General features: G+C 43.0%; 1 protein-coding gene across 5 annotated transcripts; it reads right to left on the reverse strand.

Moving 5' to 3' along the window:
- LOC101902810 (P antigen family member 3) lies at window positions 1-14,729 on the reverse strand. 5 transcript variants are annotated; one of them, XR_009493770.1, is made up of 5 exons: window positions 9,885-13,023; window positions 3,472-3,546; window positions 2,860-2,998; window positions 2,329-2,454; window positions 1-112 (listed from the first exon to the last, which is right to left on the reverse strand). XR_009493770.1 is itself a non-coding variant. In XM_024989280.2 (5 exons), the coding sequence occupies exons 1-5, from the start codon at window positions 13,099-13,101 to the stop codon at window positions 80-82; spliced, it is 462 nt and encodes a 153-aa protein (XP_024845048.1). In that variant the 5' UTR covers window positions 13,102-14,729; the 3' UTR covers window positions 1-79. The 5 variants fall into 5 exon arrangements, 4 of the variants coding, with proteins under 4 accessions (XP_024845048.1, XP_024845051.1, XP_059740503.1 ...); XM_024989280.2 differs by lacking the exon at window positions 9,885-13,023 and adding an exon at window positions 13,030-14,729 and having other exon boundaries at window positions 2,329-2,480; window positions 3,472-3,537; XM_024989283.2 differs by lacking the exon at window positions 9,885-13,023 and adding an exon at window positions 13,030-14,729.
- Window positions 14,730-15,855: the final 1,126 nt, after the last annotated feature.

Raw genomic sequence — 15,855 nt, forward strand, 5'->3', positions numbered from 1 at the left:
TGCAAGTAGAAAACGAAACTTTATTTACACAACTTTAACAGTCAAATATACAAATAAGAACAGCATAAATCGTTTCAGTTTATCTTCTTTCAAGCAAATGGTTGCCCTTCACCTATAATACAAACATTAGAAAAGTTCCTCAGCAGAACTTTGATGACAGGAGAGGTATACAAAGCTCACTGCAGTTGTAGTTTTACAAAATGGACTAAAACAAGAACACTAAGGGCGACCCTTTGGCTTACCTTCAGTTAATCCTCTCGAGATTCTATAGACTTTTCAAGCATATTACCAGTATTGGTGATGTTTAGTTATTTAGTTACTGGGGTATGTTAAATAATACTTGTTTTTCTACCCTATTAGCCATTTCATCAATATTCTAAAAATATCTGAGTTCCAGATTATCCTCAGTTTTAATTCTGTAATATACTAACTGTTAGTGTCTTGTTCATATTTCTTATTATGTATACTTGGGCTCTTTCCATTTTCTTCACAGTTATGTAAACTAAGAGGAGTGGACTAGCAGTTTGGGGTTGACAGATACAAACTATTACATTCAGAATGGATAAACAACAAGGTCCTACTATACAGCACAGGGAACTATGTCCAATCTCCTGTGATAAATCACAACGGAAAAGAATATTTTAAAATGTGTGGGTGTATATATTAAAAAATATGGAAACTAGCACATTGTCTTTATTTATTAATTGAGTTTATTTTCCTCTTCCTAACAATTCATACCTGTCTTTTATTAAGTATCTTTTCCTTTTTCCCTTAGGTTTATTCTGTTGCTCTTTTTCTTACCTTTTATGTTGGACGTAGGATTTTGTATTTATGTACCTTGTAATTTATGTATTTTTCTTTTTAAATACCACACATATTTAGGGCTAAGATTTTTCTATGAGAACATTTTAATCATGTTCTTTAGTTACTTGAACGTAGTCTGAAAGTTGTATTTTTGTCTAAATGTTCTAATGGAATGGAACAAAAATGTAAAGTGAAAATATTTAGAAGGCTAATACACAGTAAATTCTTCCCTAACTATGAAGTTCTTCCTTTAAAATCAGAACCATGCAATTCATTGTCAGCAATTGGGAAAACACGTATGTGAAAGATACTAAGTTGATTACGCAGGAAGATCTAGAGTTGCAATCTTTGACCTTCAGAACTTTTTAAATTCATGTATCAAAGGAAAAATAACATACTCGATATGGTTAGAGACGATTATATCATGAGGCTCAGATTTTTATTACTTCTTTAAGAGTGAGAGTGGGATGTAGAGCAAAAACCATCATAGTATTGTAAAGTAATGATCCTCCAATTAAAATAGGCAACACCCCCGCCCCCCAAAAAATACCAAACGTGGGGGCAGGTAGTGTGCTTAACATATGTATCTTACTCACACCTGGCTTGAATATCACTGACTAAATGCACTCAACTTGATCAGCCACAGAAATAGGAAACTAGACTATCTTTTGCCATTTTATTATTCAGACATTGCATGCTTCCCTGGGGAAAGGATTTAAAATCCAACTGTTTTTTTAAGAGCTAGAGAATTCAGAATTTGAGAGAATTTAACAAACATCAAGAAGAATGTTGGCTCATTTTCTTAAAAAAAATTAATTTATTTATTTTAATTGGAGGCCAATTACTTTACAATATTGTGGTGGTTTTTGCCATACATTGACATGAATCAGCCACAGGTGTACATGTGTCCCCCGTCAGAAAATGAAATCTCAATCCCCCTGTTATAATTTGACTCAAGATGATATTTTATGATAAATAAATCATAAAAAACAGAGTATTCTTGTATGCATTCCATCGAAGAGAATCAGAGAATGCAAAAATTAGCATTGAAAACTTAGCATTTTAGTGTATCTGTTCTGAATTCACAACTTATAAGAGTAAAGTTGAGTTTAGAAGTTAAGGGATTTCACAGAATCACACATGTTATGTTAAAGCTTGTACTAGAACCTACTTGAATGCCTGAGCATATTTCATATAAACTAATATTTATTACAAATGCATGCCATATTTGCTACAAGCAGAAATTATAAAAGAACCTGAAAATTTTTAGCTGTTGCTTAAAATACTAATACAAGAGAAGAAAACGGTTCCCTATTTTCAATTCGATATGGCTTTGATCCTCTCTGTTTCTTTATTTGAAAGTCTGTAAGTCAGGCACTCAGGCATCTGGGGTCTGAACTATCTTTCAAAGAATATGTGAACTCTGTTATTAAAATAATAGTAATGTTCCCTCTATATTAGTAAAGATATAATATTCTGAAAAAACAGAAACCACATAAATTACTTTCTGAATGGATGACATACCTGCTTCTGGCATTTCAACAGGCTCTGTATTTGATGCAAATTCCTCCCTGACATCAGGACCATCTCCACCTTTACCCCCAGTCTTTGCTTCAGCCAATTCCTGGAGATCAGTTTCCAGGTGAGAATCTTTACCAAAAAATGCATCGATTCAGCTGTAAAGCATACAATATAAACAAGGGAATGATGATATTCATTCCCTCAGTATTATGAATTAAAAGTCTTAGGCCAGTATGGTAAAAATGTGATGAATGAGAACCTCAAGAGCATTATTCCAGGAATGTTTTGCTGGAGAAAAAGGAAAGCAGAATTTTCTGAATGCTATCACCATTTTCCTTTCCCAGGGTTGTCCTCAGACAACTTAGTTGCCCCCTTCTCTTTGTCTTGAAAACAAGGGAAAATTTGAACAACCACACTAACCTGCGAACTATACTCTCCTCAGTTTTTTCGGAACTGTCTGAAGTCCTTTTCTAATGTTTCCTTTCCTCCTCTTACTGGTTATGTCTTAAGACATGATGCACACTTACACTTTACCTCCAGAGGCATCCTTCTCCTTCTCTTCATTATGATTCACCGGATCCTCTCCATTTACTTCCTCCTTTTCAGGTGTGATATCCTGAATCTCAGGTGGCCGTTCCTCTTGTTGAGGTTGCTCAACACTGGGCTGCTGGTCCTAGTAGAGAGTGCATGCAAATAAAAACTTTTTGTTGTTAATACATCTAATAGCATAAATATACATAATACATAGATATATCTGAGCATAAGTAAACCTAACAACATTTTCCCAACACAATTCTATGTACTTACTTTTAATAAAGTTACTCTTCCCACAGAGAAGAGTTAGCTCCCATAAGAGTTACCCAGAAAGACTTTGGAAGTTATTTAAATCTATGTTGGGATGGAAGTATGCAGCCTGTTGTTAATAAGCAGGAGGAGGGAGTCACTGGGCACATTTCCAGGGAATTCAACAGTATACTCATAGGCAACACCAGACTGTAATATATCTGGATCAATGTTCCTTCCTAAGATAAACTGTCACCCTTTATCAGCATGGAAGACCTTTATCACTGCATCTGTACTACTTAACATGATTTTCTCAAAAATAAACTTGTGCTAATAGAAAACATCAAATGGTAAGGTACTCACAACCACAGGTTCATCCAGCTTGGGGAATCTTGATCTATAGGTCCCAATGTTGACGCCACTTGCCCACTGATATTTCTCCCGGAAAGTAGAATACAGTGATTTAGAAAATGAATTTAAGAGCACAGCTATATTTGATCACTTTTATGACCATATGTTGACTTATTTTTTTTAATGTGAAAATACTTTCAAAAGAAAATTCTGGTTAAGTTAAAGGGTACATGCATTCCAATTACACCAAATACAGTTGCTTGCAAAGCCATTTTTGTCTTTGCTATGCTGGCAGAGAAATCACCTTAAGGTACAAAGGAAGGCTGACTTTTTGTGAGGACATTTGATTTCACAACAGAATTCTCCATCATGAAGATATTTAGTGAAATACTGCTAGGAATTTAAAAATTCAGGACTACTGCTCTTGTCACACTCCTATTCACCAGACCTATTTCCCCTAACTCCCTTGGAATTCAGTTGGAACACGAAGAAAGGCTCAGTCTTTACAGCCTGACTATGGGATTTTCTCAGTGTCTGTGGCTGAGGTGAGTCTGCATGCAGAGCAACCGGTCCACTTCTCTCTTGGCACCTTACCACAAAACTCGTGATACATATGTATTATATGATTGTATGTTATGTATTATATGATTTCATGTCAGTGGGTTTCTGGAAAAGGCACAACTATAGGCAGAGAAATATGTCTGTGGTTGCCAGGGTATAGGAGTGGAGGAAGGAGTCTGAAAGCAAATAGCCCAAGGGAGCATTTTCAAACCAATAGGACGTTTTCTACATTTTTATTGTGGTAGCATTTACACAATGGTATGCATATGTCAAAACTCGACAAACGGTAATGCTTTAAAGCATTGACTTCTATGGTATATAAATTATATGTCAATACTTCTCACTTTTTTAAAAAAGGAAAAGGATCTTTTAAGTATGTAAATACTGGTTATTGTATCCATCTAGAACTTGAGCTCATAAACATAAAAATCTTATTTGAAATTCTTCCCAGACCCGGCCAACTTCCAGGATTCCCCATGACACCTTTGTACCCTTATGACAGGACACAGAAACTTGGTCTTAACCACGTTTACAATTCCGTCTCTTCACGTCAATTCAACATTCTTGCTGAGTTCTGTCCATTTTACTTCGAAAATGTCTAATGCGTCTACTTTTCCCCATGTCCACCACATCTGCTCTAGTCCAAAGCCCCCCTCCATTTGTCAACCCCCTTCTAACGGGTCTCTCACATCCATTCAGGGTGCCTGGCTCCCACTCACCGCCATCTCCCTCCCTCTCTTACAGTTCCAGAACTGTTTATGACTTTCTAGATAAAGCCTACTGTCCTACACAAGAACTTGAAGGTATGGTCTAGCCATTGCCCAGCTTGCTAACATCATGGAAAGTAGAGAATCCTCTTCTTGTCTCTCTTACTGGGCTTCATTCATACCCTCCAATTTCTCAAGCTCAGATTGTCCCATATTTCTGAAGCTTCCGGTTAGTAGACTCCTTCAAGCTAGGCTTCAACAGTATATGGAACGAGAACTTCCAGATATACAAGCTGGTTTTGAAGAGGCAGAGAAACAAGAGATCAAATTGCAGCCTTCATTAGATCATCGAGAAAGCAAGGGAATTCCAGAAACACATCTACTTCTGCTTCATTGACCAGACTACCTAAAGGCCTCTAACTGTGTGGATCACAACAAACTGTGGAAAATTCTTAGAGATGGGAATACCAGACTAGCTGACCTGTCTCCTGAGAAACCTGTATGAGGGTTAAGAAGTAACAGTTAGAATAAAACATGGAACAACGCACTGGTTCAAAATTCGGAAAGGAGTAAGACAAGGTTGTATATGGTCACTCTGTTTATTCAACTTATATGCAGAGCGCATCATGGGAAAAGCTGGGCTGGATGACTCACAAGCTGGAATCAAGATTGCGGACAGAAATATCAAGAAGCTCAGATATGCAGATCATACCACTCTAATGGCAGAAACTGAAGAGGAACTAAAGAACCTCTCGATGTGGGTGAAAGAGGAGAATGAAAAGGCTGGCTTAAAACTCAACATTCAAAAATATAAGATTATGGCATCTACTCCTATCATTTCACAGAAAACAGAAGAGGGGAAGTGGATGCATGGACACAATTAATTTTGGAGGCTCCAAAATCACTGTGGATGGTGATTGCTGCCATGTATTAAGACACTCGATTCTTGGAAGAACAGCTATGACAAAGCTAGTATGCATGCATGCTCATTGCTTCAGTCGTGTCTGACTCTCTATGACTCCATGGACTGTAGCCTGCCAGGTGCCGCTGTCCATGGGATTCTCCAGGTGAGAATACCTTAGTGGATTGCCATGCCCTCCTCCCATGGGGCATGGCAGGGCATCTTCCCAACCCAGGGGTGAAACCCATGACTCCTGCATCCCATGCATTGCAGGGAGGTTTTTTGTTTGTTTGTTTTTGTTTTTGCCAATTTATGCATGTTTTAATTGAAGAATAATTGCTTTACAGAATTTTGATGTTTTCCGTCAAACATCAACAAGAATCAGCCATAGATGCACCCATGCAGGCAGATTCTTTACCATTGAGCCACCAGGAAAGTCTATGTCAAACCTAGACAGCATAGTATGAAGCAGAGACATCACTTTACCGACAAAGGTCCGTATAGTCAAAACTATGGCTTTTTCAGTAGTCATGTACAGATGTGTGAGTTCGATCATTAAGAAGGCTGAGTGACAAAGAATTGACGCTTTCGGTTTGTGGTGCTGGAGAAGACACTGGAGAATTCCTCGGACAGCAAGGATATCAAAACAGCCAATCCTAAAGGAAACCAACTGTGAATATTCACTGGCAGGGCCGATGCTGAAGCTGAAGCTCCAATACTTTAGCCACCTGATGGGAACAGCCGACTCACAGGAAAAGACCCGATGCTGGTGATCAGGATGGGAAGCCTAATGCAAGTTATGCCCTGCTGACTGCTGAACAGGTTTTAGAAGCAAAATCTCTCGCCCAGAGAACCAGTGCTAACTTAGCGGAACTTACGGCTCTGACCCGAGTTCTAGGGCTAAGTGAAGGGCAGCGAGCAAATATCTTTACTGATTCTAACTATGCTTATTTGACTTTACACGCTCATGCTGCAATATGGAAAGAAAAACAGTTTAAAAGGGCAACAGGAGAACCTATTGAGCATTTCAGAGAGATCCAGAGACTTTTAACGACTATATATTGTCCTAAAGGAGTAGCTGTTATGCATTGCAAAGGGCACAGCAGTGATGGGAGTAAATTAGCTGAAGGTAATCAGCTGGCTGATGTCAAGCCAGAAAAAGTGGCACTTTGGGAATCCCCTTCACTGCAGATGCCTTTGATCTGGGCAGGTCCTGTGGAACAGGAAAAACCGCAAAATACTGAGGAAGAATTAGAAAGATATGAGAAAAGAGGAGCAACGATAAAGGATGGCTACAGTCCGAGGATGGATGATTAATAATTCCTGAAAAGACTCAATGGAAAATTCTTAAGGGTTTACACCAGAGTTTTCATTTAGGTGTAGAGAGTACTTACCAGATAGCTTCTCATTTGTTTGAAGGTAAAAATGTAGTGAAAACTTTAAAGGACATTATCAAAAGATGTGAGGTTTGTCAGAAAAATAACCCAAAGACTGAAAAGCTAGCAAAATCTGGATTACAACGAAGTGGAAAATATCCTGGAGAAGACTGGGAAACTGATTTTACTCATATGCCACAAGCTAATGATTATTCTTGCTCACAAGTTTGGGTGGATACTTTTACTGGATGGATCCAGGCTTTTCCCTGTTGTGGTGAACATGCTAAGGAGGTTATAAGAATTTTAATCCATGAAATTATCCCCAGGTTTGGGCTGCCACGGAGGCTTCAGAGTGACAATGGCACCACCTTTGAAGCTGCTCTAACTCAGGGGGTGTCTAAAGATCTAGGAATAGAATCTCACTTACACTGTTCCTGGAGACCCCAATCCTCAGGAAAGGTTGAAACAGCTAACGACATTATCAAAAGACATCTGTGCACATTAACTCAAGAGACACAGGACAATTGGATTAAAGTTCTACCCATAGCTTCAATGAGGGCTGAGACTGTCCCCCAAAAGGAGGGACTGTCCCCCTTTGAATGTATTTATGGAAGGCCTTTCTTATGCACAGACATTGTTATAGACCCTGAAGCCTTAGAATTAACTAATTATGTAACTCAGCTCTCAGTTTTTCAACAGACATTAACGGAATTCCAGCAGGTGACTCCTGACCCAGCCTCTGCGTCAAGCAAGCCTCTATTTGAGCCAGGAACAGAGGTCCTGATAAAAACACTGGGATCTGGGGGCCAATCCCTCGAACCCCTCTGGGAAGGCCCTTACCAGGTTATTCTTTCTTCTCCCACAACTGTCAAAGTGCCAGGAATAGATTCATGAGTGCATCACACTCAAGTTAAGAGGTGGCATCCTGACCAGAACTAAGTGACGTCGTTTTATGTCTTTAGTTTTTATGCTCTGACTTTGTACTTTTCAGATGGCCCTGATAATCTATGTGAGCCTACTTCTGCTGACTCCAAAAATCCTGAGTTTGCCGTTTGATCCTCGAGACAATGCCTTCCTGTCCTGGGCTCACTCTTATGCTGCATTCCACCATCAGTCTAACTGCTGGGTGTGCAGAGTGCTCCCCTTTTCATCAGTGGAAGGCTTCCCATGGTGGACATCTCCACTTCAAGGAAAAGACTTTCTCCAAGTCTGCAAATACCTTCGACAACATTCGTATATGATGCCTCTTCTTAATCTACCTAAGATGGACTTAGGTGCACCTAAGATGGACTTAGATGCACCAACCCTAAGATGGACTGGTGCAACACTTTGTAGGTTGTGGACATAACGTGGCTTTTAATTTTGATTATACATTGTCTTGGTTTAATGATTATTTTGTTACACATAAGGTAAATGGGTCTAGATCTAGTGGCTTTTTACCTGACGTTTATCAAATATGGGATGATTGAGGTTATATGGCTAACTTCTGAAAAAGGACATCTAATGTCAACTGCCCCTATATGCTGGGAACAAATAGAGCCATCCCCAGAAGTTAGCCAACAACTTAATTATAATGACTGGAAACAATTGGGACTTTTGCCTCAGGAAATATGCAAGGTAATCATTCCCATATTTTCCAACCCCAGTTCAGGTCCTCCCTTTGCCTGGCCAGGCACTGATTGGGACTGGATATCTCAATCACGCTGGCTTGCTCCAAACGGGACCTTTGGATATGTGGCTCCTTCCTACGGGCATGGCTTCCCCCTGGCTGGTTATGGAGATGCACCCAAGGTCTAGCTTTTACTCATGGCTTCATATTTTCAGAGCTTCCAGAAAAGCCTGCTAATTTACCACACCTTAAAACTCAGTGGGGAAGGTCTGTATTTCACTGGTATGATTATTTGGCTGCAGTGTTTGTTCCCTCTCTGGGAACTACAGATGTTCTGCTACGAGTGGATGCTTTGACTAATTTTACTCAACAGGCATTACAAGATTCTCAAAAAGCTATTTCAGCTCATCAGTTCAGTTCAGTTCAGTTCAGTCGCTCAGTCGTGTCCGACTCTATGCAAACCCATGAATCGCAGCACACCAGGCCTCCCTGTCGATCCCCATCTCCTGCAGTTCACTCAAACTGACGTCCATCTCCTGCAGTTCTCTCAAACTCACGTCTGTTGAGTTGGTGATGCCATCCAGCCATCTCATCCCCTGTCGATCCAATGGCTATGGCAAAATATGTAGAATAACAGCTACCACATAACACAAATGGCTTTTACATCATAGAAATGCACACTGAATAGAAATCTGATTTCTTCAGAAATCTTTCAAATGGAGGCTTGACAAGACTGGCATCAGGATGTTTTGTAGACACGATGGTCTCAGAGCCTCCTCAGAACATCAGAGAGCATGTCAGTGACTCTCCTAGACTGGTGGTCTTGGGTTTGTGCATCAGAGAAAGCAGGAAACCCCTGTCACATGCTCTCAATGGAGACAGAGCCTGGAAGCAGGCAAAATTAGACCATGCCTCTGCTCTGGTAGTGCCTAGACAAGTTGTCCATGTCAATCAGAACTGAGGAATTCTTTTAAAAAGTGCAGATTCCATGATCTACACTCAGTGAATCTCACTCAGTGGGGCTACAACAGTGCCCCAGAATCTGTGAGATTTCACTACACTTGGGAAACTCTCAGGGACTTTATTAAACCCCTTTGGTAGTGAGACTGTCAGCAAAATAAGGGAAATAATGATCAGAACAGATATTAGAAAAAATATGTAGATAAGCAACAAAACCCAAAGCTGGCTCTTTCCAAAAGGTCAATATGAATTCATAAGTTTCCACCCACAAGAATTAAAAAAAAAAAAAGATAACTAAAGACAAAACTTACCAATATCAGGAAAGAAATAGGTTACAGATGCAGATGACCACAAACTGAGGGAGAAACTGAAATAGCAGCACCAGGCCCCTTTCGATGAGAGCTACGTGCCAAACCCAGCCCATTACAAGATTCCTGGACATTCAGGAGCATGCCAAGTAATTTCCATGCCAGGACTGTTGCATTTATTGTTCCTTCTGCCTGGAATGCTCTTCTCTTAGGTAACCCCACAGCCTGCTCCCTTACTTCCTCCAGATCTCTGCTTACTTGCCATCTTTCAGGGAATCTTTCCCTCATTATCTTGAAGAAAATAATAACATCATATCTACATACACCTTTTCCCCTGATCTAGCAATATGTTTCTTCATAGCGCCTGCCACCCTTGATTATTAACTGTCCAACAAGTCTATGAAATGAGAGACTTGGTTGAAATGGCAACCCACTCCAGTGTTCTTGCCTGGAGAATCCCAGGGACTGGCAGGGGCCTGGTGGGCTGCCGTCTATGGGGTCGCACAGAGTTGGACACGACTGAAGCGACATAGCAGCAGCAGCAGTACTGTCCCAAACTCCTTCAAAACCACTATGAGGTACCATTTCACGCCAGTCAGAATGGCTGCGATCCAAAAGTCTACAAGCAATAAATGCTGGAGAGGGTGTGGAGAAAAGGGAACCCTCTTACACTGTTGGTGGGAATGCAAACTAGTACAGCCACTATGGGGAACAGTGTGGAGATTCCTTAAAAAACTGGAAATAGAAATGCCTTATGATCCAGCAATCCCACTGCTGGGCATACACACTGAGCAAACCAGAAGGGAAAGAGACACGTGTACCCCAATGTTCATCGCAGCACTGTTTATAATAGCCAGGACATGGAAGCAACCTAGATGTCCATCAGCAGATGAATGGATAAGAAAGCTATGGTACATATACACAATGGAGTATTACTCAGCCATTAAAAAGAATACATTTGAATCAGTCCTAATGAGGTGGATGAAACTGGAGCCTATTATAGAGAGTGAAGTAAACCAGAAGGAAAAACACCAATACAGTATACTAATGCATATATATGGAATTTAGAAAGATGGTAACAATAACCCTGTGTACGAGACAGCAAAAGAGACACTGATGTATAGAACAGTCTTATGGACTCTGTGGGAGAGGGAGAGGGTGGGAAGATTTGGGAGAATGGCACTGAAACATGTAAAATATCATGTATGAAACGAGATGCCAGTCCAGGTTCGATGCACGATACTGGATGCTTGGGGCTAGTGCACTGGGACGACCCAGAGGGATGGTATGGGGAGGGAGGAGGGAGGAGGGTTCAGGATGGGGAACACAGGTATACCTGTGGCGGATTCATTTTGATATTTGGCAGAACTAATACAATTATGTAAAGTTTTAAAATAAAATAAAATTAAAAAAAAATAGTGCTCAGGTCTATGGCAGGTGCTCAGATAACATTTGCTGAAGGACAGTCTGAAGCCAGGTCCTTTACACACATTGCTAACATGCACAGATACCCTCCAAGATGGGCACTGGCCCCATTGTATTAATTATGATACAAACTGAGATTTCAGGAGACAAGTGATACACTCAACAACACAGTCAGCATGTCAGGTTCCAGGCTTCAGAATCATATCTGCCAGCTTCCAAATCCTCAGTTCCCGGACAGAGACTTCACAGCCAAGAACATAAGAGGTTTTATATCTAACACAAAGACTCCAAACAGCTCAGATAGATACCCAGAGACACCAAAAAGAGCTCACTGAATCTCTGCACAGAGAGTGCACAACTCGTCTCAGACCCTCAAACACAACTGAGACCATAACCATACACACTGTGACAAAGACGCTCCAAACAGACCAAAGTCTTCCAGACAGAAACAAACGAGAACTGCACAGATACTTCACATCATGGAGACTGACTCCCAAACCACTGGGACACTTACCGACCTAACACAAAACCCCCTAAACAGAAAGACAGACGTTTTAATAATAACTCAAGAACACAATATAATCTTAAGATTAATTTCCCAGACAAATGAAAAATTTGCAACCTGTGCATAGATCCCCAAGCAGCTGATAGTTTACCCCTTTACACTGACCCATCCTTAAAGCAGCACAGAGGCATCACAACTTCGGACCCAGAATCCAAAGCTCAGTGATCTCACATTCTGGGGTGCAGATGCCTACACAGAGATCTCTCACCCAGGGACTGAAAGGCCAGCAAGCTCCAAAGATGCACATCCCGGTATACAGGCACACATCCTAGAGGCTTTGTACTATGGCTCACAAAATCCGCTCAGATCAAATATCCCATCACTCACAACCCTGCCAAAAGGCTCAAGGGGATCAAATGTACCCAAACAACACCTGTGTTGTCACACGAAGCAATACACAATCCCAAGCTGCCAGGTACAGTTTATTTTCCAGGGAGAGACACCAAACTCAGAGACCTCTCCCTGGACATGAATTGCATGCATTTGTGTGAATGACGGAGAAGGCACTGGCAACCCACTCCAGTACTCTTGCCTGGAAAATCCCGTGGACGGAGGAGCCTGGTAGGCTGCAGTCCTTGGGGTCGCTAAGAGTCGGACACGACTGAGCGACTTCACTTTCACTTTTCACTTCATGGATTGGAGAAGGAAATGGCAACCGACTCCAGTGTTCTTGCCTGGAGAATCCCAGGGACGGGGGAGCCTGGTGGGCTGCCGTCTATGGGGTCGCACAGAGTCGGACACGACTGAAGTGACTTAGCAGCAGCAGCTGTGTGAATGACGGTGCACTGCCACAGGATCCAGACTGAGCGGAGCTAAACCAGAATGAAATGCCTTCACCATGCACAGCCAGCGACTGCGCCAAACCTCGCCACTAAGCAGGGCAGCTATTAGACCCCTTTGGAAAAAGCAATAAGACTCGGACGAAAATTGTATGTTCTGAAAAGTCTCGCACGCCAACGCAGGCGCACGCGTATACAGGCGCCTCTCGCCCTCAGTTCCTGTTCTGCGACCACACTGCCTGCAATCACGCGGTGGCCAATCACTGCCCAGAACGCTTCCCTGACTCCACACCCAGACAGCCAGTCTCTCGCTCCGTAGTGGTCCCACCAACAAAGGGGTGGACTTGAAAAAGAGACGGAGAAAGTTTCCGCTTAATACCTGTGTCCACTCGGATTCAAAAGCAGTGGGAAGACGAAGAGGAGCGAGTGGGGATGGACCTAGTGGCGCCATGAGTGCCGCTGCTGGGAACTGTGGTCCATGCCCGACGCGGTGTAAGGGGACCCTCTCTGTTGTCACACGCCCTCTCCCAATGGTACCTTCCAGAGTGGGTGGTCTTTCCGCTACCCTCGGTGGTACATCCCAGGACAGAACTGTTTCATCTCGCGCGCCCCTTGCTGGTGGGATTGGGGAACAGCAGATATAGATGCCCGTGGACCATTCCAGGAGGATCCACAAAGGCCGGAAGGGCAAGGTTAGGGGGAAAACCCCACAGATTCCTGCAATTTGGGACTCAGAAAAAAGTCTCCGTAAACTGAAGATTACGTCTCTATGGGGATCACTGTCGTAACAGAGAGCATGGAAAACACTTTATCTTTGCTGGGCATTGTGATTGTTTGTGCTTTCCTGTTCAATACAGAATAGGTCTCATGGGGGAAAGCCAGCCGCAGTCCCCCAAGGGGCAGGATAGATAAAGCTTCCGACTGGGATCTGCAGGCCTGGCGTGGGAAAGCCCTCTGTCGCTGACTGCGAGTAATATGTGGAAGAGACAACAGGACCTTCCATTCTATTAGGAAGGGGGTCAACTCTGAGAGGACCCAAGGACACCACCACGTAGGTGAGATAAAGACCATGGCTTTGTCACCATCTTGTCATCCCTGAATATGTTCCCTAGCAGGATCCTCAGCCTGTCTAGCTATGCCTCTCTCGGCAAGTTTAAATTTGTTTGTTCATTCCATCATTCATGCATTCTCTCCAAAGTATGCATTAAGCACAACTCTGTATGTTAGGACAGAGAAAATCAACCTTTTCCTCATGGAGCTTACATTCTGTTGGGATCATGTGGTCCCTAAATACAAGTAATATATCAGGTGTTTGTAACTGCCGTGATTAAAATTAAATCGGGATAGTGAAACAGAGAGAGGGGGTGATATTTAGAAAGAGTGGTCAGGGAAGTTCTAAGATTGTGACATTTGAGCAACAGCCTAGAGGAGATATGCCTATTTGGGAGAAAAGTATCCTAGACAGAGGTAAGGCCAGTGGAAAAGCTGGGGAGTAGAACCCTGTGTAGTGATTATGAAAACAGTGGGGAGGGCAATGTGACAGGCACAGCATGATGGAGGGAGAGCGAAGAGATTGGGAAACAAAAGTGATGAGGCCCAGGTCCGTTGGCTGTTCTGGCCATTGGGAGGATTTTGACTTGAACCACAGGAGGGTTCTTATCAGAGAAGTCCCCAGGCTTCTTTCTGAGGCCCAGATCGCACATGATTGTTGAGGAGCCCTTGGTTTATTTTAAGAAAAACCCTTCCCCACCCCTTCTGCAGCCGAGCATGCCTTTCCTGGAATCCCCTACACTCAAGGGGAATGCCTCCTCCTGCTTCTAGTGAACATCCATGTCAACCGATGATATTCTCAGGAGAGACAGGGCAAGGACCCTCTTGGTGTGACTGAGGGCACATTGAGTCTTACAAAGGCAAAGAGGCATGATATAAGAGGCACAGAGATGGCAGGGAGAAAGACAAAGATAGAGCATTAGGCAGGGACGGAGAGACTACTTCTGGTAGCAACCTGTCCCCACTTAGTTAGCACCCACCTACAGGCCCCCAGCCCTGCTACTGGATGATGTACAGTACATTTTCCCTATAGGAGAAAAGAAGCTCCTCCGCAGGGACTCTCTCTAGGGAATGACTCAGTCGCCCATAGCCTGGGCCTTAATCATGCTCCCTTCATCCACATCAGGGCCCTCTGCCCATCAAGACAAGGACATGCTCCATTCCTGGGGAGGCTCATGCTGTACACAGGGTCCCCTCACAACCTATCCTGCCCAGACTGCCCTCCTGCTGATCTCACTGCCAATGACTGCTTTAATGGAGGAAAGAGAGGCAGGGATCTCTGCATTTGTGGTGGAGCCTCATGCAAATTGGTGAATGTGAGATTTCTCCCCAGCTGCTTGGAGGCTCACCTCTGTACCTTCCCCCACCACATCGATGGGTGTGTGATGGAGAGACACAGAGATATATCCTGACAGTGAGTCAGTCATAGGATTCTTGTGGCCCTGTGCAAACGCCCACCTCCCCCACTACCCGGCCAGGGTTGTGCTGATTCTTCCCTGCCTCCTCCAAGGAGCCCAAGCTTACATGCAGTCTCTCTCCTCCTCATGAGCTGAGACCTTCCATCTGCACTGGGCCTTGGGTGCCCATCTGCTATCGGTGCCCTCCTTGTTGTGGGTTGGACAGATGGACTGAAGGAGTGTGTGTACACAGTTTCTGAAACAGGGCCCCTATCAAGGGTGGTAGTCATATCAGCAAGTATTGTTCTTAACAGGATTATTACCTGGGCTTCTGTGAACTGAGCATTTTTACCATCTCTGAGGCTGGGGCCCCAGGCTTTTATCTCTGTGCAGAGGCATGGTAGAAATCGTAGCAAATGTGACATCACAGGCCTGCTTCTATGGCCTGTGAGACTGGGGTCCATCTAGCCTTCCTCTTAAGACGATTCTCATGTGCAGATACATGAACAGCTGAGAGGCCCAACCCTCTAGACAAAGGACCCCGAAATAGTTCTGAGATTTCATGCCCTGGGACAGAGATGTGCAAACACTTCAGACTGCTCATCCTGGACACTAACCCAAAACAGCTCTAATAGGTCACGCCTGAGGACACAGATGCAGTCCAACTCAGAAATACCAACTGTGGCTTCAGATGAATTAGGATCCCTAAGAGAAACAGCATTGCTCACAGCCAGTTCTACAGGGTTAACTTGTAACCT

This window comes from Bos taurus, unplaced genomic scaffold (genome assembly GCF_002263795.3).
Source record: "Bos taurus isolate L1 Dominette 01449 registration number 42190680 breed Hereford unplaced genomic scaffold, ARS-UCD2.0 ScbfJmS_511, whole genome shotgun sequence".
Lineage (NCBI taxonomy): Eukaryota > Metazoa > Chordata > Mammalia > Artiodactyla > Bovidae > Bos > Bos taurus.

Excerpts from the sequence above, each read along its gene's own strand:
- LOC101902810 (XM_059884520.1), bottom strand. The coding sequence starts at position 13,101 with ATGGCGCCACTAGGTCCATCCCCACTCGCTCCTCTTCGTCTTCCCACT. Across the intron at positions 3,547-13,029 it reads TTGAATCCGAGTGGACACAG|AAATATCAGTGGGCAAGTGG; the intron begins GTATTAAGCGGA and ends ACTTTCCGGGAG. Across the intron at positions 2,999-3,471 it reads AGCTGGATGAACCTGTGGTT|GACCAGCAGCCCAGTGTTGA; the intron begins GTGAGTACCTTA and ends ACTCTCTACTAG.